General features: G+C 36.9%; 1 protein-coding gene across 16 annotated transcripts in view; it reads left to right on the top strand.

Moving 5' to 3' along the window:
- CACNA1D (calcium voltage-gated channel subunit alpha1 D) overlaps window positions 1-23,861 on the top strand; it is a 184,892-nt gene that overhangs the window by 70,428 nt on the left and 90,603 nt on the right. For all 16 annotated transcript variants that reach the window (XM_069866272.1, XM_069866263.1, XM_069866271.1 and 13 more), the window contains exons 4-7: window positions 14,295-14,434; window positions 18,185-18,327; window positions 19,736-19,888; window positions 20,500-20,696. In XM_069866272.1, the coding sequence (XP_069722373.1) occupies window positions 14,295-14,434; window positions 18,185-18,327; window positions 19,736-19,888; window positions 20,500-20,696 (633 nt within the window). The remainder of the gene's footprint in view (window positions 1-14,294; window positions 14,435-18,184; window positions 18,328-19,735; window positions 19,889-20,499; window positions 20,697-23,861) is intronic.

The following is a 23,861-nucleotide window of genomic DNA, read 5'->3' as shown; positions in this document are numbered from 1 at the left end:
TCTACTTTTTGTAGTTATGAGAGATTGATGGCAATGATGATTTATTAGAATATAGTTTCACTGTGACTTTTGAGCTCCTTTTTTAAGTGATAATATATCGGGACTATATAAGTTAAGGATAACCTGTGAAGGTAGGAATAAACAAAATACTTGGGCAGAAGTCCTGGAATATCTCGTACTGAGAAAAAAACCTGATGGAATAACCATACAGATAAGACTAAAGATGGAGAACTAGCTTAAATATAAGTACTGTTTTCATTCTTGTTGATCTTATGTTTGATACAACAAGATCCATCAAGTGCATCTTAGAGCCTGGCATAGGACAAATTAAATGTCAAAATGTGACATGCGTAACTTATTGGAAGCAATGCCTAGATTTATTTCTGGAAAGTGTTGAGTAATGTTGTTAAAAATTAACAGTAGTTAAGGTTCATTGTAAATAATATAGCTTTTCATTTCAGTGGACTAATTATTTGTGTTTGAGATTTCTTTCAGCACGTTTGCTGCAGAGATCATAGGAATATTTTATATATCTCTACACCAGATACTACTGTAGGAAGTTAAACAATTGCTGGATGCCTCACCGGAACTAAATGACATTGTCAAACAACAGAAAAATGGGTTTTTAAAAGAATCGCTTCTATTAATGCCTGAGGATTTGTGTTCTGTGATAGTGAGTTTGGAGTCATTCTGTGTTGATTCTTCTAAAATTCATATACTCGTCTAATTTATCAGATTGCAGTGGCATTACTACTGATTTATGTCAGAGGAGGATCAGGCAAGTGATTTTTGCATTCAGGTCTATCTTCCATTTTAAGTAATTGTAACTTTAAGGCTAATCTGCCTTTCAAAAAAATAACTAATTCTTCTAACCTGTTGTGAAATTGAAGCTGTCTTTGTGTTCCTGTTTCGGTCTTCAGTGGTTTAATACTCAGTTCTGAGTCATCAGTGAACCTTTATATAAGAAATCTTATCTTTTGTTGCTGTGAATAAATGAAAATTTAGATTTTACATTCCCAAAAATACCTTACAAAAAAACTTAAACTTTTAAATCTGGGCTAAGGTGCAGTTTGTTAATTATGGCCCAAGTACTTCACTTTTCAAGGAGCAAAGCCAGATTCTCGGTCAACCCAATGAAAATGAAATTAAAAAATTAAAGTTATTTTCTGGTCAACAAGCACATCATACTCTCTCTAGTGTGTTTCTGCATGCCACGCTTTCTTCTTTGACATCTTTCAACTATATTTCCAAGGTAAAGGAAGCATGCAGGTTAAAAGCATGTTATTTTCTGTAAACTTTATTAATTATACATGAAATACACATGTATTTTTGCTTTGAAGAGCTTTCTTCAAGTATGTAGTTCTGTCAAACAGGGAGAACAAAGGTTTAGTCTTATGTGCTGTAAAAACCCAAATGATTAGTATTTAAAAAGGAAATAGCTTAATAGGTTAAATATAAAGTTTGAAATACGTGATCACGTTGAGACTAGAGCTTCATTCCCTGGCATGTTCAGTACTGATTTTAATGTTCCAAAATAAATAAATTGTTTACTATGTGATGTTATGATTCCTAAATCATTATATATGTAAGTACTGGTAAAAAAATGAATGCACGCAATCCAGTTGGTCATTATGTAATATGTTGCATTCTTAATACACCACATTTGACTATGGCCTATATGTATACATCATTTAAGGATTGTTTCTGCTTCCAGAACAGGCAGGTTTTAGGTCTTATTTTTTGGTAATCTGTGGGATTTTTGGAGATCAGTGTAATTTTAATTATTGTTATGTGCTTTTCTGTGAAATGACTTTATTACAGTGTACGAGGTAGAAATTGCTGCTGGTATTTTTGCCTGTTTTTCTTTTGAAAAATACAAACAAAACCCCGAACAAACAATAAAAAGCTCCAAACATAAAGAAGTTCAGATGCTTAAAAAGGATGTGAACCAAGCCATGTAATACGGCTGAATTTCCCTGAAGGAGGAGGAAGGTGTCAGTTACGATTAATGTGAACAACATTTATGGCCCCCGAGATGTGACCTCTCATTACAGTAAATGTGACAGCATGAATTACTTTCAATTACAGTGAACTACATTCAGCTACATTAGTTCTGACACACCTCACTGGGAGACTGCTGCTTTGATAGCTTGAACCAAAGGAAAACGAGGCAAAACTTTGAGTGCAAACGTGTACGTCACTTGAGCGAAACCATTGGGTTCTGATGATATATTATTGCCTCAGGTTTTACACACTTCTATTACATCACTTGTTATTTCCACTAGCACTTACAGGTTTGTGCCTTGGGTGCTGAAGAATATGAAAACCACCTTTTAATATGCCTTGTGTAATAAATGTAAATGCTGATTTTTTTCTAAGCAAGATTAGATTAATTATTGGGTTTTTTTGTCAGATAGCAACTAGCATCTTTACTTACAACTTTGTTAAGAGGGGGTTGCTAGCTATCAGTGTGTCCTATTTGGTTATAGCATAACTTTTAATGTTTATTAACACTACAAATTTATTCTTCCAAATTAAATATTTCACGGTACAGGATATTTATCACTTGACAGAAGCAGTTGTTATAATGTCAGTACTTTTTCCTTCAAGGTTCAATTATCATGCTTCAGTTTCTACCTCTAAGCTTTCATAGAAAATAAAAGATGCCCAGGGCAGAAGTCAACCTTTCACTTTTGCTACAGAGGAGATGCCATCTATTTCGTGCTGTGCTAAGTATTCTGTCGAAACAGAAGTAAAACGATGCCTGTGGCAAATTGTAAGTTAGAAATAGCACTAAGCAAAAGAAATAGTTTTAATTAAAATATTTTGGTTTTTTGTCTCTTTGAGGACTTTGCAGGGTATTGGGTGGTTTTTATGCAAAGATATGCAGACCTTTTTTTCAAATAGGTATTGTGCAAACAAAAGGACTTCCAACATAGAATTGCCAGTTGGTAAAACAGAACAAAAAATGGTGATTTCCTATTCCAAAATGATTCTGGATTAAGGCTGTGTAGGGTAAATTCATTTTAGTCTTCATCCCATGTTAAGGGCTGATTTTCAAACTTCAATTTTCCCAATATTTTAACTGGTTAATTGATGTTGTAGTTGCAGATTTTTCTAAGTGTTTCAATAGCTATTTTAAAACCCAATGTTAGTATAAACATATTTCCATAAAAGCTGGAGTAATACAGGGCTACATGAACATCTTCACTAAATGCCTGATTTTGAAATTTTGTGCGTATAACTGAAGGAAAAAAGCCTTTCCTTTCTTTGGCTGTTGGTCTCTTCAGTGATTTATATCTGATGAGAAGAATAATGTTGTCTTGCCTACTTGGAAGCAGTAGACTCTGATTCTCCAGGGGGAAAAACGCCTGTTTTTTTCCAGAAGGGAAGAAACAACTCTTCTTCCATGTAATTACTTTCAAGAACAGGGTTTGTAGCTATGCTTGAGGAGCTATCTTGCTGAACAGGTGGGAGAAAGTCACAGGAATGGTGATGTTTTATGTCACCTAGGGAACAGTTTTATAGGTGGAGAGAAAGCAGGTCTTGGTATACTCAGATCGTCTTATAGTGTTAATGGCAGTGATCTTGAACACTGACAAAGCAGTTATGAATATATTGTTGTGGACAGTGAGTTCTCTGGAAATCAAACCTTATATCCCAGATAGGGTAATAAAGAAAAAAATGCTTAGATGCGGTTCTGGTGGGAGTAATAAAAACAACAAAATAATCTTTCTGATCAATAGTGTTCTGTGTGGAGGAGTGGAAAATGTAAGAAATTTAAAACCTAAATACATGTTCCAGGCTGCCAAATGGTACAGGAATGAAAGGAAGAAAATTATTTTGTGTTGTGACTTTGAAATTACAAGGGTGCACTTAGAAGTGTTTGAGATTTTGGAGTACTGCTTACTGCCTTTAATGTTATGGCTGGCTATGTGATTAAAAAAACCCGGGCATAGTCGTTTGCAGAATCTGGAGCTGTAATTGTAGCAGCCACTGGAGGGGCACTAACTAATGTTAGTGACATTCTGCAAGATAGAAGGAAAACTGATTCATCCATACAGAAGAAAGACATTTGGCTTCTGGGCAGGCAGGCTCATCTTTTCCTTTCTATCAAAAGTTGAAGATTTTTATCAGTAAGGTTTGATCTGCAGATCAGAGGAAGTGAACAAAAAAAAAATACTTTTTCAACTGTATTCTATTATTTCAGTTTTGTTTTTACTGTGGCAGTTTCTCCTGATGCTTCAGCAATGACTGTCAGTAGTATTCCATGAATTATTTCTTCCAAAATTATTATGTTGTTACCGTTGTTCAGCATTTTCTATCATAATTAGAAGAGAAGAGTAGGGCTTCTCCATGGTGCTGTTACGAGAGCCATGCTACATCTATTTCCATTTTTTTAATAAAAATTGTTAAGGCGTGGGCCAATATTGTACCTGAGCAGACCTGTAATCAAATCAGGTATATAACTGATCTTCTCTGTGGACTGGGTAGAGAATGATGTTTCAGCTGTGCTATTTTTTGAATTCTTCTTGGAGGCTCTTTAAATATAAAGGGAGCCATTCCACCTCTTAATATTTCTTCTCCTTGTGCTCTATCTTTGCCATGTATGTCCAGGCTCCTGGGCTCCCATTGAATGCTATCATGGCAGAAGAGAACATTTCTCCTTGCAGCTGTGTTTTTCTCTACAGATCTGCATTTTCTTGGTTATGGAACAGCCAGAGCAATCTGACCCTCAGATGTGTCATGAAGATGTTCTTATGTTTGTTGAACCTTCTGTTTGAGCTGAAAGAGTTATAGAGGTCTTTCCTTTCATAGTTATCTACACAATAAGTGAATCTCCCTGCATGTTATTGCTGCTGGAAAATACAAATTTCTGCAGCCAAATTAGATTTTGCATATCTAGAATTCGCTACAAGATATTATTTCATAACAACGCCTCTTTTCAGTGGAAAAGCTTTGATTTTTTTTGATGATTGTGAAATAAAAGTTTTATTAAATAGACACTTGAACCATTTGGTTCACAAACAACCGCAGGGAAAGAAAAGTACTAAGAAGGACTCGTTAAGCAAACTGAGACAATCAAAGATAAATTTGTTCTTTTACATTTTCATGGATGTTGCAGACCATTCTCCTGTCAGTTTGGATAAATGTGGGTTTTTTTGTTCTGCACAGTGTCTTCAAGGAGTATTTTATCCTGCCCTCTCCTATAGTTGAAAATTTACTTCATTAACATCATTGCTGTTGACATTTTTATAGTTTGATTTCTAGTGCTCTGGCAGGTTGTGTGCTGATCAGTAATGTGGTCTTCCCAGACTCATTTGAGCGTTATCTTTTATAGTGCAGTACTGCATGTTACCTACCAATGCATAGAAAGTAAATTACTATGTATCTAAATAGTTAGGAAATTCTTTCTATTATAGGAGAAAAAAATTCCAAAGACATGATAGAGCCTGTAGTCATGTCATCACTAGAGAGGCATTAGATCTTTCGCAGTGGAAAATGTTCTTTAATACTAAGTGTCCTGGTCATGGAAGTCGGCTGCTCTACAAAAGCAGAGCATTTGAAGAAATGTTCTTTTCTCGATTTTGCTGGCTTGCAGGAGGCAAGAGTAGACCAAGATGTAGGATGTAGCTCCCTAGTTGACAACCAGTCTAGGGCTCTGCCGACTTAGAACTTGAGAAGACTGATTAGAAAAAATCCAGTAAAAGTTGTAGACCTTACCATGTCCTCCTTCGTATTCTGAGACTTCAAAGTCAGACCAGGACATATGGTAGGTACAGATCTTGCTTGTGTGTTTGACTTTCTGAAAGTATTGTTCATGGGGATTTCTTTAACCTTCTCCATTGCAGTTAAAAAAGCCCCAAAGAAACCAAAAATCTAAAAATACCCCACCTCCCTCCCACCCTCCAAAAAACCCCAAACCTAAAGAACCCTTAACAATGACACTAAATTATTTAGCCTTACATAGTGAAAGTCTTTATCTTACTTAAAGGTATTTAGAAGAAGGCTGTCCCATTGGGTAGGTTTTTAACAAATAGTTCTGTAGTTTTTAAACAGACAAAGGCAGTAATAAAACTATTCAGTAGTTTTTACTCAGTTCTTTTGTAATCAAAGTGGAAATCAGATTTGCAATCAGATGGATAAATGCAGAGCAAAAGCCACCTACTCAATGAATATGTCATTGTTCTGTTTCCTGGCTGGCACTATCACACAGAACATAACTACAAACCCAATCTGTTCTCCATATTGTTTTTTAATCTTTCATCTACAGAAAGTCCTTCGTATTCTTAGAACATGGTACTGGAATGTTGTCGAGCAGTCAATGAATAGTTAACCCACCAAAAAAGTTACCTTTTTGGACTTCAAACTTCTTTTCCATTTGGGATGCCATGTTCCTCCTTGGAGAAAGCTCACATGAAGTGTCTCCTGGGAAAGAGTTCAGCTGTTGGGATAGACTTTTGCTTTGACAAGCTCACCTGTATACAAGCTGAGCACAAAGTGACCATTAACTGATATATGAAGACTGCTCTTCTGTACAGCTCAGAACTGTATTGGTCAAAAGAACAAAATTAACAGATTGGAGAATGACGAAACAATCTGAGAATGGTCATAGGAGAAAGCCAATAGGCTTAAATCCAGGCAATTGCAGTATCACTTGAATTAGCATGACAGTTTTTGAAGAAATGCAGATGAAGTATCAATATGATATATTTTTAAATACAATTAGCAAGAAGATGCATATGTGCCCACAGAAGACATAGGGAAAGCTCGCGCAGAATTATTTTCAGAGCAGATTTTTTTTTTTGTTGTGTATTTCATATAGAAATGCTGAAATGCATTGTAGTTTGCTTTGACTTAATTAGCGAGAGTTTGGTCTGGAGTTATTCTCTTTTAAGGAAAAATCATTTTTTCCTGCTTTAGGAGATTTTTTTTTTTTAACCCACCTTACCCTTTTTTTTTTTTTATAGTTTTTTTTTTAATGTTCTGGAAAGTCTGTATCTAAGAACATTTGTTGAAGACAAAAAGCAGGCTTGGTACTGGTCTTGTAACATTTGCAAGTTTTCCAATTCCAACATGCATATGTATATATAAACAATAAGTACAAAATTACTGCTGTTAGTTCTCCTGTCTGTTTTCTGCTCATGGGTTTCTGCATGGTCACAGGTTAATTTATAGGGATTAAAGAATTGTCTTCGTTTATAAATTCTTAGAGAATTTGGAAGTCTTCACTAAAGTATCTAACACCTAGTACCATTCTCAAGTGCGGTTTCTAGCCAAAACCTGCTGTCTTACAAATAAACAATGCTGCTAGCAAATAACAAAAACTATGTAACATGACTTTATTGCTGTTTTATGCCTAGATGCAGCTTTAATTTATCACTTGACACTGACTCTAGTGTTAATTATATAAGGTAAAATTATGTGACAGTGTGATAGTATACATAAATATTGTCTTTTCCACTATCCTTATTTGCTGACCTTATTTTCGTGAATATCATCAATTAAAAGGTGGCAGAAAGACCTAAGTACCAATTACCTAAGTAATTTGGACTCTCTTCCAGTTATATTCTTTAGTGCTTACTTGGCCTGCTTTCTGTTGCACAATTCAGATTCTTTGGCATACTATGCTCAATCTTCCAAAGGACTTGCATGGATTTAGGATTGAAACTCACGTGGCGCTGCCTATTAGCATTTCTACAACTTGCCTTTCAGACCTTGCAAGTATAAAGTCATTGAGAAGTGATGAGTTCATTGTCCCTTTGTTGATTATTTTTCAGAAGATGGTAAATTTATACCTTTAGTTCTCGAGTCCTTAGCCCAGGAAGGATGTGGGTTTGTTTAGAGCAAGACCGGGGGAGGACTTTGAGGGTGGTGAGGCACGGGCGTGGGTTGCCCAGAGAAGTTGTGGCTGCTCCATCCCCATCTAGGCCAGGGTGGATGGGGCTTTGAGCAGCCTGATGCAGTGGGAGGTGTCACTACCCATGGCAGGGGATTTGGAACTGGATGATCTTTAAGGTGCGTTCTTACCCAATCGATTCTAAGGTTCTATGGTGATCCCCATTATTGCCTTATTTGTAAGGTAAAGTGGAAAATACGTGATTAAAAATAGGTGGAACAATCACACTCAAGGATGAAATGCAGGTATATAGTGCGTTTAGAGGAAGTGACTACAGGAAATAAGGAAAAAAATAATCAAAGTGTTAAACATGATCTGCTTATTCATCTATCTCTGGCTGCCAGGATCTGTCAGATGAAAGTATATGCATTACTGCTACCTAAATCTCTCTTTGAAGGTTGAGATACTATTTCACTGATGTAATAAATTATTCCAGTGCTGCTTCAGACTGCATCCATAAAAAAGGGACTATAAGAAACTTAATTATGCTTAACCTTAATTACATTTAATCTTAATTAATTTTAATTACATTTTGGCGTATAGCTTGCACATCCATTTTGTTCATTTACTGTGCTCGGTATTTGAGATTCCCTATTCCACATTCTTTCATTGCAAGCATCAATGCCTGCTTGAGATCTAGAGGGTGGAACTATTGTTAATTGGGGCTGTATCAAATGATTGTGAATTCACAGTTCAGATGAGATGAAAGGATTTTGTGTTCTCTTTGGAAACAGTCAAAATTCTCTGAGTGAGATTTGTTTCTTGGCCGTGGTACTAGGAACGTGAAATCCCTTCAGTTTTATATAAAACTGGCTTGGGAATGTTTATGGTGTGTAGCACCTATTTAATTCTACTCCTAAATATGGAGTTTGCGTTTGGTATTGAAGTGTCAGCCTTGCTATGAGATGTAGCCGCGCTAACTGCCAGAGCACCTGGATCTGGGGTAGTGTGACGGTGCCCTATAAAGAGCCTCAGAAGACTCGAGATAGTTCTGGGCCTAAAGCCAAAATCCTGCCCAGGGTTGCCTTGGGTTTTACACGTGAATCGATGTACTCATTTCAGCTTTATTATTCCAGACTTTCACAACTAAAGCTAAATTTCTTACGCCTTTTGTAGTAGTTCTGTAAATTCAAGAACATGCTTGGACTCTGACCGGTGGATAGCATCGTGAGGGTTAGGAAATGTATTCTCAAAGTTTCCCAGAACAGGCTTCTGAATGCATAAAGACATTTTATAAGTTAATATATGAAAGCGGCTTAGCCATGTCAGGTTTTTTTTCCACTAATCCTTTCCGCATTTCTGAATTTTGGAAAGTACTGCTCAGATCTTTGCCCGCACCTTCATAAAACATTTTTCTTTAGCATATATATCTTGACAGGTTGTCGTTTTGATAGTTTATCAGCAGTTACTGTTTAAAGATGAATGCTACTGCTCAACATGAAACAGAGATAATTAGTCACCCTAAGTGGAATCCGTATGAGCAGTTCAATGATACTTTAAAATACAATGTCTACACAAGCTGGTGGACTTCTCCTGGGAGCAATTTAAGATCAGAGGACATTGGTGATGAAACATAAATTGGTCTCGTGTAGATGGACCATCATGTGCACTTGAAGCATGGAAAACAATGTCTATTGGGCCATGTCTGCATTAAAGAACAAGTATAATTAAGTGTAATTATGGCTATGTAACTATATTTTCTAAAGCTGTCAGGGAGCTCCTGTCAAAAAGCAAAGCTGCACTTGAAAGAACACTAGTGCTGGCATCTGACATAGTTGAGAGCAGTGGTTGTGTTTCCTTCAGTGGGTCAGGATAGATCAGGAAAACACAATATTATTTAATTGGATTGATCAGAACACAAATCCTTAAAGCATTGTTTTTCAAACTCCCCCTCCTTTGTTTACTATTATGTATCTAAAGACATAATTAACCTAATAGTTATCACTGAATTCTGGAGTGAAAAATAAATTAATTCTTCTAATGAAGGGAGAGCAAGTTCAATGTCTAATCTAGGGGGTGAATTATTTCATCAGCTTTAAAAATGCAAACAAAGTAAAGCTTTACTGCTGTTTTCTTTTTGGCAAGTGTACAGTTTTCATGTTTGTTTCATTTTCTGTATTGGGAAACTGCTGTAACACTTTCCACGTGTTAAAAAAAACACAGGTTTTCTTTCCCCTTTTTTTAGTGTTACTGTGGTGCAGCTCACAAATGATGTTTAGGGAAATACAGGTGTGTGATTTGAAAAATAAATTATTAACATCTGAAATTCAAAACCTGGTTACTTTTCTGGTGTATAAATGCTGTGTTTTCCAGGTTACAGAACTTGAAAGACTGTTTATCAAAAAGATAAATGGCTTTGTATGTTTGATTATTATGGTTGATTGTTGGTCATCAAATCAAGAATGTCAGTGTGTCTGGTTTTGTGTATGTCCAGACTGCAGAAAGTTGATCAATTCGGTTACTTCACTTAAATTGAGTCCCTTTGTCTACTAGACAGGTTTTCCTCTGATACTCGTATGCCACTCTGGATGCAGAAATATATTTCCCCAGTTAAGAAATAATTACAGTCTCTAAAGCCCAGGGAGTAGAAATTAGTATGAGAGGACTTAATTACATGGCATAATACATTAAGGTTTTGCAAACTAATGACTTTTTATTTTTAAACAATCATCTTGTGAGACATCTTAAGTTAAATGCAGAGTTTTAGTGCATCACATTACAACATGTAGCCGTAGCTTTGCATATTGCTTTCAGAGATTTTTGAAAATATAAAATAATAAATGATGCCTAATGTACACCATCTGGCTGGGGGGGAGTGGGGAGGGGAGATTTCTTCCTGAGCAACAGGGTTTCTGATAAGCCGCTTTACTTAAAGTAAGAATGCAAGCACATTTCCGTGAGCAAATTAAGTTTTAATGACTTCACTGAAACTCAGTGGGTAAGGGTAACCTGTGTTTTGTGCTGCATAGTCAATACCAAAGTGATGCTCGCTGGTCTCTATCGGAAAGGCAGGATCTTACCAGTCCTGTTGTTGCATCATCTATTCAGAACAAGATTGCTGAGGTTGAGGATGTTGAGCAACATTAACAAAAGCGTTAGACAGCCCTGCAGGAATCAGCCCCCTATAAAGAGAGATGAGCTAGCTCTGTGTGTCATCAGATCAGTGCACAAACTCCTATTAATGTATACAGCAGTAGGATTAGATCCCTAGTAACACAGACATACTTCTGTGCTTCAGATCGTATTTGGATTTAGAGCCATCAGTTTGGGTTTTTTTCTCCTCTGCTACTTTTGTGATGCAACGTAGAACTAAATGCAACAATAGATGTTAGAAGTTATGTGCCATTTCTAATTTAATTTGTGCAATTTCATAGAAGCAAAATTCTCTTCTTGGTTTCTTTTAATACAAATTTTGATTTTCAAGTACTCAGACTTTCCTTATTTTCTATTTGGTTGTCTCATTTCTTAGTGTTCCTACTGTCATATTTAATGAAGTATTCATGTAAAGATCTCAAATAATTTGAAAAAAAGAAAATGTGCAGTGATAGTTTTCTCAACTATGCAGAAAATACCCAGATATTTGTGTGCATCACAAACTGTTAGAGCTGCAGCCTTCAGTCTGTATTTCTAAATTATCTCTCACTGCTTTAGATTTATTTTTACGTAGCAACCCTACCTCTGCAGCTCTTCCAATAATACTGAAAATGGTATGATAGATTAAACTGTATTTACTCTTGAGTAATGGTTGCATAAGCTCTGGACATGCGAGGTGATTTATGGCTTACAGGTGTATCTCAGTTGGAAGGGCAAAGATTGATGGTCCAGAGTGACTGGGAAGAAGTTTTGGATGTTGTGAGAAGGGACTGCCAGTGCCTTCCTGAGGGTGAGCAGGTTGTTAACTTTACAGTTTGTGTTAGAACATCTGCTGGTTGCCTTCTCATTAAAAAATACAGTTTGTAAAGGAAGCACAAGCTGTACTTTGAATGTTGCTTACTGGGCCAAACTATTCACCTGGCCTCTGGGAAAGACACGAGTTGTGATTGAAAGAAAATACATGAGTGTGCAAGAGCATGAAAGAAAAGGAAAGAAGGAAGAGAGGAAAAATGAAATACTGGAAGGTAATAGGCCTCTCTGGTTATAGATTTATAGCAATATCCGCGTTACTTTTCTCAAGGTTTTCAAGAAATCTTGGCTTTTGGATTGCTCAGTGGCTGTTGATACAAAGCATCTTTCGCTTGTGCTGTTGGCTTTATTAAGAACGTAATTCCTGATTCTGTCTTTTTTTTTTTTATTATTATTATTATGAATTTAAGTTTCTAGGGGCAGATTCTGGAAGCAAGCATAAATGTTCCATAGGGAACAAGGATGGAAGGAAACTCTTCCATTTTCCACAAAAAGGAATAGGAACTTCCCCAGTGCAGGGGCTTTTACATGTTGAATGTATGGTGGGTGTAAGTGGTTCTGGTTCTAGCTGTACTTTTTCCTATGATCATGTAAGAATTATCGGACTCATACCAGAGTGATAGAAATTACAGAACTGTTAAGTGAGAGAGACCTCTGAAGGTTACCTATACCTGCAACTCCTTGGCAGCACTGTTGCCAGCACGAGGTCAGGTCAGCTGTACCTTTGTGTAGTTGCATCATCAAAATTTCTTGCTTTGAAGCTGCATGTTCCCATTCGGCACTACCCTTATGATAAATAAGTTTTTCTTAACCTATGAGCCTCCAAACCTACAGTTTGTGGCTGTTTCACTTTATTTTAACATGTGCTGCTACTTAGCATTTGGCTTCATAGTCTTTTAGAATCATAGAATCATAGAATAACCAGGTTGGAAGAGACCCACCGGATCATCGAGTCCAATCATTCCTATCTGCTTCAAGTAGTTGTAGCCTACTCTTAGAGCTTCTCTTAGCCACCTCTTTGCTGGAGAGGAGATCTTTCCTCCACTGGAGTCTGTGCTTTCTTGACGCATTATTTTTGACCCGAGAGATCCATAACTGTAGTACTGTTGCAGCCTTACAGCGCTGAGGTAGATAATAATTTCCCTCTATTTGCTTAACGTGCTGTTCCTAATACAGCCCAGTACGGAATCTGTCTGATTTACAACACATTTAACTTGAGCAGCCTGGTCTAGTGGGAGGTGTCCCTGCCCCTGGCAGGGGGGTTGGAACTAGATGATCCCTTCCAGTCTGAACCATTCTGATTCTAACAGGTGTCCCTGTGACTTCCAGGTCCTTTCTCAGCCCGTAGTTTTGAGTGTAATGTTTGTGCTAGATTTGAGTAAATGATAGTAGAAGATCGTAATCCTTACTGAGCACTTATAGTCCCTATAATTAATTCCGTGTGTGATAAGTGAGCAACGTCATGTGTTCCTGAACAAGTTTAAAGAAGTGAATCATTCTTTTTGTGTCTTTTATTCTTAGCTCTCTTATTTGCATAGCAGTGATAATTAAACAAAGTATTATACAAAGTGATGGAATGGCGATTTCTGAAGGTAAAAAGAACAAACGTATTAACTAATCTGCTTTGATAGCAGTGACTTTTACAATTTATCCAAATCAAATATGCTATTACTGTAGAAAGAAGAAGACACAAAAAATATACTATGCAGTTAGCTAGGAAAAGAGATTCAATTTATAAATGTTTAAAGTAAAAATTTTGGTAAAATGAAGAAACCAATAATGTTTAAAAAAAGCATTGAAATAAATTTGAAGTTGGAGCTTTGCTGGTAGAAGAGGGTGTTGTTATTAACTTAAAATTTCTTCAAGAATATTGAAGTGATTTAAAGCAATTCTGAGGATGCTGAAGGAAGAATAAGTTAATATAAACTTCCACGTCAAGAATACAAAGTTGCATGACAGTGTAAAATTAAATGAAACCCCTCTTAAATAGCACATGACATTTTGCATCTCTTCCTGTTGGATAACAGTGTCTCAAACTTCCGTATTAGGTAAAACTCTGTGGTTGTTAAAGGCTGGCGTAATGAATAGTTATAGTAAGTAACCCGCTGCATGGTTTTAAGGGTATTTCCAGGGCCGTGTTCTACAGCATTTTCTGATTTTAATCAATGCAAAGAATCCTATTGACCTGGATGGGACTGTTTGCTTAAGCAAAGGTATGGTATACTTCCATGTTTGCAGAAACAGAGCCATTCTCTCTCACAGAAGGTGAAAACAGGAATATCACTTGCAACTGTGTAAGTTATAACCTTGTCAACAGAGCTGTCATTAAGTGCTATGCAATTAAAATCTGTGAAATAAACTGCCATGAAGTATTGTATCTCCTTAGTCCTGAGTAATACAACTTGCCTGTTTTACTGCAAATTCTAACTTGTAAAAGAGCTGTTAAATTACATTGTCTTTTATTGTACTCTTTTTTTTTTGTCTTTTACAGGAAAAAGTAGAATATGCCTTCCTGATAATTTTTACAGTTGAAACATTTTTGAAGATTATAGCATATGGATTATTATTACACCCCAATGCATATGTTAGAAATGGATGGAATTTATTGGATTTTGTAATAGTAGTAGTAGGGTAAGTAACTTATCCTTGTTTACACAAAGATTCAAAATCTTTACAAAGAGATAGATATAGGTCTGTTTGTCTGTAATGGTCTGTGCTTGATTTGTATGCCTTTGGAGTAAAAGAATGAATTGTATGAGTGAAAAATTGAAAATTTCTAGGACTCTGTTTTGAACACTCTCTGTAGCTGCAGGCTCTGCTGCACAATCAGCTTTATTCGCAGGGAATTCTGAGTTCTGCCAAAAATTTTCCTTGGTTGTTGCCTTGCAGAATCTTTCTCATCTGATTTTTTCCAAGGTGAAATCCTGATGTCTTCCCATGTGATAAAGGCTGATCTGATCATGTTCATGGATTGTGTCATTTATTCATTTATCTCTGTACTGTGGTTATGTGAAAACGTCTGTTCTACGGAGGCCCCTGGGAGAACCCACTTATTTCGAAGTGGAGGAGAGCGGTCAAGGGAGAACAGGGTTAACTGAGTAATTCCTTGACCTTCCCAAAATCTGAGAAAAATTGGACACTTACATACTTTCCTTTGGGGTGCTGCACATCGCACGCCAGATATATTTGATTTAGAAATTAACCTTGAGGCAGATACTCCCCAGTTCTCTACATATGGAGGAGATAATATTGAGGGGGGAAAAAAAGGGAATTTCTGGTACTGTAAATCTTGTTTACTGTAAACATTTATTGATACAACATATGGAGAACATTAGCCACATAATAATTCATATGTTGTGACTGGCTTGCAAAGACAACCGTAGCACGCAATGTGCAATTCTCATTTCATTTTTTTTTAGTTCAGACTATATCAAGAGTTGCCTGTAGTTCAAAAGGCCCAGAAATTAGATGTGTGCTGCTCTTAACTCATAGAATCATAGAATAACCAGGTTGGAAGAGACCCACCGGATCATTGAGTCCAACCATTCCTATCAAACACTAAACCATGTCCCTTAGCACCTCGTCCACCCGTCCCTTAAACCCCTCCAGGGAAGGGGACTCAACCACCTCCCTGGGCAGCCTGTTCCAGCGCCCAATGACCCTTTCTGTGAAGAATTTTTTCCGAATGTCCATGGCATTATATTAAGGATTAAAAAAAAGATGCAAAGTAAAGCAATTAGTGGTAAAGCATTATTAAATTTGGGCAAGTATTATGAACGAATGAATACCCAATTTATGACTATTTGATTCTGAGATAGTAAATGATACTCAGAAGATTGTATTTGGGCCAGTTGCTTTGCATTCAGGCATTTTTGGTCCAAGACTATGATTTGTATATAAATAGATCCTTCATCAGGTCAGGTCATTCTCAACAGATTGGCCTCTGCCTGGAGGAGAAAGTTGGTGGGCAGGTGTGGACTGTCTCGCGAATGAGCTCTATTCCCTTGCCAGGCAGTTGCTTGAATAGACCTTTTCCCTCTTGTCAAGTGACCATGGAGATACTGTAACCCTGGAGCAGTCTAATTAACATGACGTCTATCTTTGGCTGTGTCCTAAATACATGGTAACTAAAAAATTTTCCATTAACTCATAAAACACTCATTATTGGAGGCTAAAATCTAGTTAGGTCAAATGCTCACACTGAATCCAAGGAAAACAAAGAAAAATAGCACTATGTATTACCAAGTACCTAAAACATCACACCAAGATTGAAATTATAGCTCAACCCCCCAAATTATTGAATATAAGCTATCGTGTAGGTTTTCATCAGTTCACCTGGAAGACAAGGTGGACCTTTTATAATGTGTCAGGCACTGAAAAACTGTGAGCAATAGTTGTTCTTGCACTCTGTAAGCAATAATTTTGTTTGTTCTTTTAAGAAGAAAACAACCCACGTAAGCAAGTAAGCAAGCGTGAGTCCATTTATTTGATTAATACTTTAGAGCCCAGCGAAAAATTGATTTTCCTATATATCCAAGGTGGATATGGAATCGCTTCTGGATCTGACTCTATTTGACTAATTTCATTGTGAAATTTCATTAGATATTTTAATAGCTTTGAAAGAGCTGCCATGATGTCCTATATTGAATGTGTTAGATGCAATCTGCTTCATGTGCTTTCTCAGCAGAGACTATAGGAGTCCAAATGCATAAATCTTAATTATACCAAAAGAAATTTCTACTAGCAAAAGGGAAGCATGTATGGAGACTTCATTTTGTAACGTCAGACTTTGGTGAATTGTACAGGAAAATAGATTCTAATTTTAGAAGTAATAAAGGAGATCAAAGTTTTTATTCCTTAATGGCTTTATAGGATACACATAAAATGGCACAGCTGTAGACATAGCTGTGGATATGATGTTTTCTCCTGGTTTTGTTTCTTCTCTCTGAAGCCAGTCAGAGCATGAATTACTTTCAGAACAGTCTACTACTTGCTAACATGTTATGCCACATAATTTCCATTGCTTTCTATGAAAGAATAAGGTCTTGGTAAAAAAAGCTTTCACAGCACCTGTTGTCCTTTCATTTTCTGAATGATGTACGGACTCACCAGCTGAAAGCAGCTTCTCTTAATTTGGGGCTTGGTTCAGGAGTCTGTTTAATCATGTCTGTCTTTAGAGCATGAATAGGCACTCTGAAATCATTGAGATGGCTCATTTTCTTAGAATTATCCTGCTATTAAATTATAGGGCTGAATCAGGACCTGAAATATTAAATGTCTGGATTTCTATTGTTACAGGACTATGTAGGTTGCTGGTGTTCGTTCTGAGATCTCTAAGCTTTGTGGCTGAGTTCTACTCTGGAGGGAAATGAAGCAGAATAAGGATGGGGCTGGGGGGAGGGAACAAAGTCTTCAGTGTTCCAGTTTGGGCAACCTATTAAATATTAAATGCTTTCTAGCAACTATCCAGCATGACAAAGTTGTGAACCAGAGATATGAAAACCTTTCTTGATAAAGCAAAAGACCTGCACGTTTCAGGAGTCCTTTACAAGTGGGAAATATTTTTCAGAATTACAAAACTCTGACTTGATAACGATTTCAGGAGAAGTTCAGTTTTGCAGCCACCTAACTGCAGACTCTCTGGAAATGGTTTGCATGGTTTAGGCACAGTCCAGAAAACCATGCATATGAAATGCAGGTCCAGACTAAAATAAACTTGAGATTACTTTGCACTTCAACTGCTTGCATTGCTTCAAATTGCTGCTAGAAAAGGGAAAGAAAAATCTAAGTCTTGACTTCTGAACTGTTCTAATGAATGACTGGCTCGTTTCTGCAGTGAAGAAATACAGTATAATACATGCGTCATCTGGGAATATTTTTATCCTCAAGGATGTCATGGGTAAGAAACAAATCTTTTAATAAATATTGGACTCCAATTATTTTTCATATATTCAGTTTTCGCTGCCTGTAATTAGACTATTGAACAGCAGAACTTGGAGTTCATATATTCCACCAAAAGTATAACAGATGGTTTCTTATGATTATCTACTCCATGTTCTAAAGAGGAGACTAATTGTCCAAACCTTACAGCTGAAACATTTGAACAAAGAAGTGGCAAAGTAGCTTCATTTCTTTGAAATAGCAGATTGTGTATACAAGCAGAATGCTAATTTGTTGGATACTGTGTGATAATTGCTCTCTGGAGGAATTAGAGACTCTTGCACTTTGTGACTCTTTCTGTCGTGACCTAATGTGTAAATACACCTCATTTCCCCAACTGAACTGCTTTTCAGATTTTTCTGCAGTGCAAGTAATTTCCTAATACCTTTGATTGCGTGATAAATGGACGGTCGTGACCTTACCCTTCATCTCATTTTCTAGATTATTTAGCGTAATATTGGAACAATTAACCAAAGAAGCAGAAGGTGGCAGCCACTCAGGTGGCAAACCTGGTGGCTTTGATGTCAAAGCCCTAAGAGCCTTTCGTGTATTGCGACCTCTCCGGCTTGTATCAGGAGTGCCCAGTAAGCTCTTTTCTGTTTAATTCCATTAGAATGAATACTGTAACTGTTTTGATTATTTAGCTTTCTTGGTCCAGACGCTAACAGGAATGAGATAATGTTAAGTTGATATTTTGTTATCTGGTTCTGTATATAAAGTGAGTTTCAAGATGAATGATACCCCATTTCAAGTTGAACAAAGGATTGTGAATTCATTCAGTGTATGATCTTCTTACACAGTTCAATAAGCAGACAAGGAAATAGACTTCCCTTTTAGAAGCTTTATATAAAAGTAAACTACATGTTAAAATGCAAATACACCAGAAAAAAAAAAAAATCAGATTTTTTCAAATTCTGAGTCCCTGAATGTGTAGGTGGGCCTAAAGTAGTTCATATGTTGGGAAGTGGATGCCAAAGCACATTACACGTTTCATATTTGCTGCCCCCTCCAATGCACATGAATGCCTCTGTTTATCTCAGTAGAGCTAACAGATAAATTAGGAAACTTAAAAAGTAGAACAATACTGTTTAAAGAGAGCAATTGAATTTTCTGATAATGTTTCCAGTTTTCTTTTAACACGTTATTAATTATTGAAGTTATTTGGGCTGAATAAGAGGTTCATGGCTTACAATTCAGCCCTTTCCAAGACATTCAAAGGAAGAATCCTAGTGCTGTATTTGTTATATCATAGTTTGTTACATGGAAATGATCGTGATGATATATATTTAGCAAAAGAACTTCAGTGAGGAAAGCAGCAGTCTCAGGAAATGTCAGAAGGGAAATCTATTTAAATAAAAATAAGCCATATTTGGTTTTCATTGGTACTGTGGCAGCTCTATTAGACTGGGATTTACTCTTGGTAAGACCAAAATTTGGCTAAACGTTTAATCAAAACATAAAGAAAAATGAAGTAGTTCTGAAAGTGATGTGAGGCTTAGATGATGAAAAAGTAAGTTTGTTCAGAAAATGAATGTGTTTTCCCAGGTAACTATACCCTTATTTATCTCTCCAGACCAAAAATACAGTTCTGCAGTTGGCTGAGTATACATTTTCTCAGGACTTGCCATGAATTTGTGGTTGTAGCACAGAACTCTTTAAAGGTCATATAAAATGACTTAGAGCCGCACACTGACTACATGCCCTTTCTTTCTAAAAAGTGGTAAATTCTTGTGACACATTTCAAGCATTGACTTCTATGGCATAACCTTTATTAACAGAGGAAATAATTAGAATTTGACACCAAGTTTTAGATTCTTATGAAGTGTTTTATAGGAACGTTTTGTGCCTCTGGGCAGTAGAATTTTTTCAGAAACTGATTCACTCTGCGTGTCTGTGTCATTAATTTCTAATAATATGTAATTATAGAAAATTTGGCAAGGCAAGACATGGAGATCTTGTTCATATTTTGTATCCTCTTTTTTTTTCTTTTAGGTTTACAAGTTGTCCTGAACTCCATTATAAAAGCCATGGTCCCCCTTCTCCATATAGCCCTTTTGGTATTGTTTGTAATCATAATCTATGCTATTATAGGATTGGAACTTTTTATTGGAAAAATGCACAAATCTTGTTTTCTTATTGATTCAGGTAAGTCATGAAAGTTTTGGCTAAAATAAGAGCTTAATCCCATTTTATTGCAGATCTGTGGGATTTCAGTTTGAAATAGAACAGGGACCAAAGCACTCAAACTGTTGTAAACCTGGTTTTCACTGTGGTTCATAATTTTAGGAAGAGCGCGTTGATTTTGTTATATGCTTCTTTCCAGTGCTTAATTGCTTGATTATCGTAGAATCATAGAATCACCAGGTTGGAAGAGACCCACCGGATCATCGAGTCCAACCATTCCCATCAATCACTAACCCGTGTCCCTCAGCACCTCGTCCACCCGTCCCTTAAACCCCTCCAGGGAAGGGGACTCAACCCCCTCCCTGGGCAGCCTCTGCCAGGGACCAATCACCCTTTCTGTGAAGAATTTTTTCCTAATGTCCAGCCTAAACCTCCCCTGGTGGAGCTTGAGGCCATAATATGATGATGTGAGAGTCTAAAAGCTCTGAAACTCTCACAGGTTGCCTTTCTTGGTGTTATTTTTTTGATATCTGGATTTGCTTTCCAACAGGGTTGATATTTCTTGACACACAGAGTTAACTCACAAAAAGTTGAGAACTGAAAGTTCTGATTTTTTTGGGGTCAATTTTCAGATATACTAGTTGAAGAAGATCCAGCACCTTGTGCATTCTCAGGGAACGGACGTCAGTGTGTCATGAATGGCACTGAATGTAAGGGCGGATGGGTTGGACCAAACGGAGGCATAACCAACTTCGATAATTTTGCATTTGCCATGTTGACTGTGTTCCAGTGTATAACGATGGAAGGATGGACCGATGTGTTATACTGGGTAAGTTCATAAATCGCTGAGCCTTGTTTACTTTTGAGCAAGCTTCAATGTTCAGCTGAGAAATAAACTGTGTTTTACAACACCGTCAGTGGGTGCAAAACTCAATGAGTTTTGCAGGAGATGAGTTCAGCTGCATACTTTCTCCAGTCACAGCGACTTACTGGACTCCTCAGGCTAAAAAGACATTTTAGAAACAAATTTATTCATTGCTTATTTTAGGGTTTTTTATCTATTCTACTTGGATAAATGTAATATTGCATTTATGTCCTTTGGACTAACGTTTTTCTGTGCAAGCCAACAGTTTTTAAGTACGTCTTCTCTGATTAAGCTTAAGACCTCTCTGTTTGCAGTATTTCTGCAAAATATTTCACAATATTAACATAAATTAGAGCAAAGCAAGCTCTCAACTGTCATTGCTTGCCATGGGGACTGCAAACCATTTGTCAGCCATTAAGAAACAAAAAATCACAGGAACTTTGAGCCTGACCTTGTCTCCGTATACAAATGAGAATGGAAGAACATGTAAATATACAGGTAGGCATTTCTCTGCCTTACCCTGTTCCAATTTAAGGACATGATGTTCTTTTGTGAATCTTCAAGCGCCTAAATATCTGATGTGAGTGATTTGTCCAGGGTCATTCAAGATGTCTGTGACAGGACCTACCTACTGTGAGTGCTGAAAATCAGTGAGAATATTCTGTCCTAATTAGTACTCAGCACTAAGTCTTTGCAGCAGTTAGGACCTTATAAAAAATAGAATTCTAACACTTTAAACGTTGGAAAACATTTATTTTTCCATAGAAAAATAAGGCAACGGATTAGTAGTAAGGGTCACTATTAGCAAGCTATTAAAAGTGGATGAGCTATCCCAAGATATATCTTACTGGAACTATAGGTTATGTTGCTCACAGCAGCTCGTATTTTGAATTTCTTTAAGTCTGTCTGATCAAGTGGGGCTACTTACTAGTAGCACAAGTCTTATGGACTATTGGATGCAATTAAGGATGCAGTGTTACCTAATAAATGAACACTTAATTTTATGTGGCCATTTGTTGCAAATCAAGGTGAAAGATGCAGTTACTAAGAAACAATAATACCAGAGTGTTGTCTCAGGTAAAACCTATATATTAGAATACAGAGTATTGAGGAGTTTTTAAGATAATGTCACTGCTGAAGATAGTTAATTGTGAAAGCATTAATATACCAGGTTGTAGTAAAGAAGTCCAAAGAATCTAAGGAAACCATTTTAGCTAGAGGTGCATAGATTTTGTAGGTTGTGTAGGTAGCTTTTTATTTAGAAATCTGTTGATGATACACAGACTGAATGAGTTTTATACAAAACATAAATAAAAAAAACCAACCCCACAAATATTAGAAACTGCACAAAATTCTGATTTCTATTTGGTCACTGAGTGAACAGCAAAAATTGCCCACGTAGGCTTGTCTCGCTAGCAGGTGCCATCTGAGTGGGTGAAATATGTGCAATATTTTGCATCATGTCATGTGGCTTTCTGTCAGCAAGAATGACAGCTGAAAATGACAGCTTCCAATAACACTCACCAGCACAGCTCGTTATCACTCGGTTAACAACAGTAAACTTGGCTTAAAAATTCTCCAAGAGTCAACAGTGATTTTTCTCTTATGGACATCTATTCTAGATTGAGGGCTTGGTCCTGCTACTGCTAGGCACTCTTCATGTCCTGGTGACTCGCGTGGACGTTCTGTTGCTCGCCAGTTTGCATCTCAATCCTGCCTTTCCTATTATTTTTTCTGGTCTTCATCTGGCTACTTTCCTTTCTCTAATTTGTGTAACGCACTGGATAGCCTGTATTATGTGTTTCAAATAAAAAAAGGGACTCCTTAGTGCCAAATGTTAGACTTAACTGGAGGTTAAGGAGTAGCACCCTTGTTTTCACCAGCCAGTGCAGCATATGTGTTCCCAAACTGTATATGTTTGTGGATGCACATTTGTACATCATCTCCATTTATATCAGAACTGAATTTATTTGCAGTCAGTCACAGTCCTTTCTGTTTGCTCCCTATCCCGACCCGAAGGCTTAGGCTATTAGTTTTGGATCCTAGTGCAGTCCTTGTTATTGGCCAAGTGGCAGCCTCTGTGTGCCCGAGTCTTTAACGTTCTGGCTCACGTTGTTTGCCTCATCTTCAGTTTATGCTAGCAAGCACTCAAGAATTAGAAAATCTGAACCTGCATTTGCATATCTGGCTCTAGATTTTTTTCCATGTCTTTCAAACATGTAGTTTCATAGTCTGTTAATGGTGAACACGCATTTGGTAAATTGCTTCTTATGTTTAGCTATTTCACTTGATACATAGGAATACGCATGATGGGTAGTGGTACTTGCCATTAAAACCTCCAGTTTTCCCACGAGGACCAAAATTATCACGTTTAAATCTTCTTGTTTTCACCATAGTGAAGTTACCTTGAGTTACTACACTGGAGTGATCTACACTGACACTACTGTGTGAGAGGTGGGCAGAACCTCTGGGAAACAAAGTGCCATGTGATGGGTTGATGGAACAGTTAATTCAATGATGGAGCAGCTGTATCAGTGGCTACTAAATTTTACTAAACCAATTTTATGGACAGACACTGCACTACTAGCTTAAATATTAACAGCTCCTCAGTTCTTTGACATCTAGCTAGCACTATTCACTATTGTTCTTGGAGAATTGAAGCACTCAAACTGAAATTGCTGAATAATGGTACATTGATGTCTTATGTGGTTTTGCCTATTAATACACCTACTGATATGTTAACAAGATATTCTCTCAAGGTTTCACGTTTAAAATACACAATGTCTAAGCAATCTAAAATATATCTATAATTTGCATAATGTTTAATGAAAGGGGTGTCTATTTTTTTTAATATACCCTTTATTACTGTGTCAGCTTCTTAAAACTGTGTCCTTTACTGCTGTCTTATAGTAACGTGTTATCACCAAAGAAATACTGTATTCATAAGTCCTCTGCTTTTATAAGAAAAAGAAGCACCTACTTAGAAGTGTTTCTTGGTTTAGAAATTAAGCTCCATGTGCCCAAATATGCTCCTTGAATCATTGTAGAACATTTGAGAAAATTAATAATTTCTGTAACACAATCTGCTTAGGCTGCACTGTACTCTTGCTTATGTCTAATTTGCCAGTG

This window comes from Phaenicophaeus curvirostris, chromosome 11 (genome assembly GCF_032191515.1).
Source record: "Phaenicophaeus curvirostris isolate KB17595 chromosome 11, BPBGC_Pcur_1.0, whole genome shotgun sequence".
In the NCBI taxonomy this organism is placed as follows: domain Eukaryota; kingdom Metazoa; phylum Chordata; class Aves; order Cuculiformes; family Cuculidae; genus Phaenicophaeus; species Phaenicophaeus curvirostris.
Note: the sequence above shows the minus strand (reverse complement) of the source record. Positions and strands in the feature narration are given on the sequence as shown.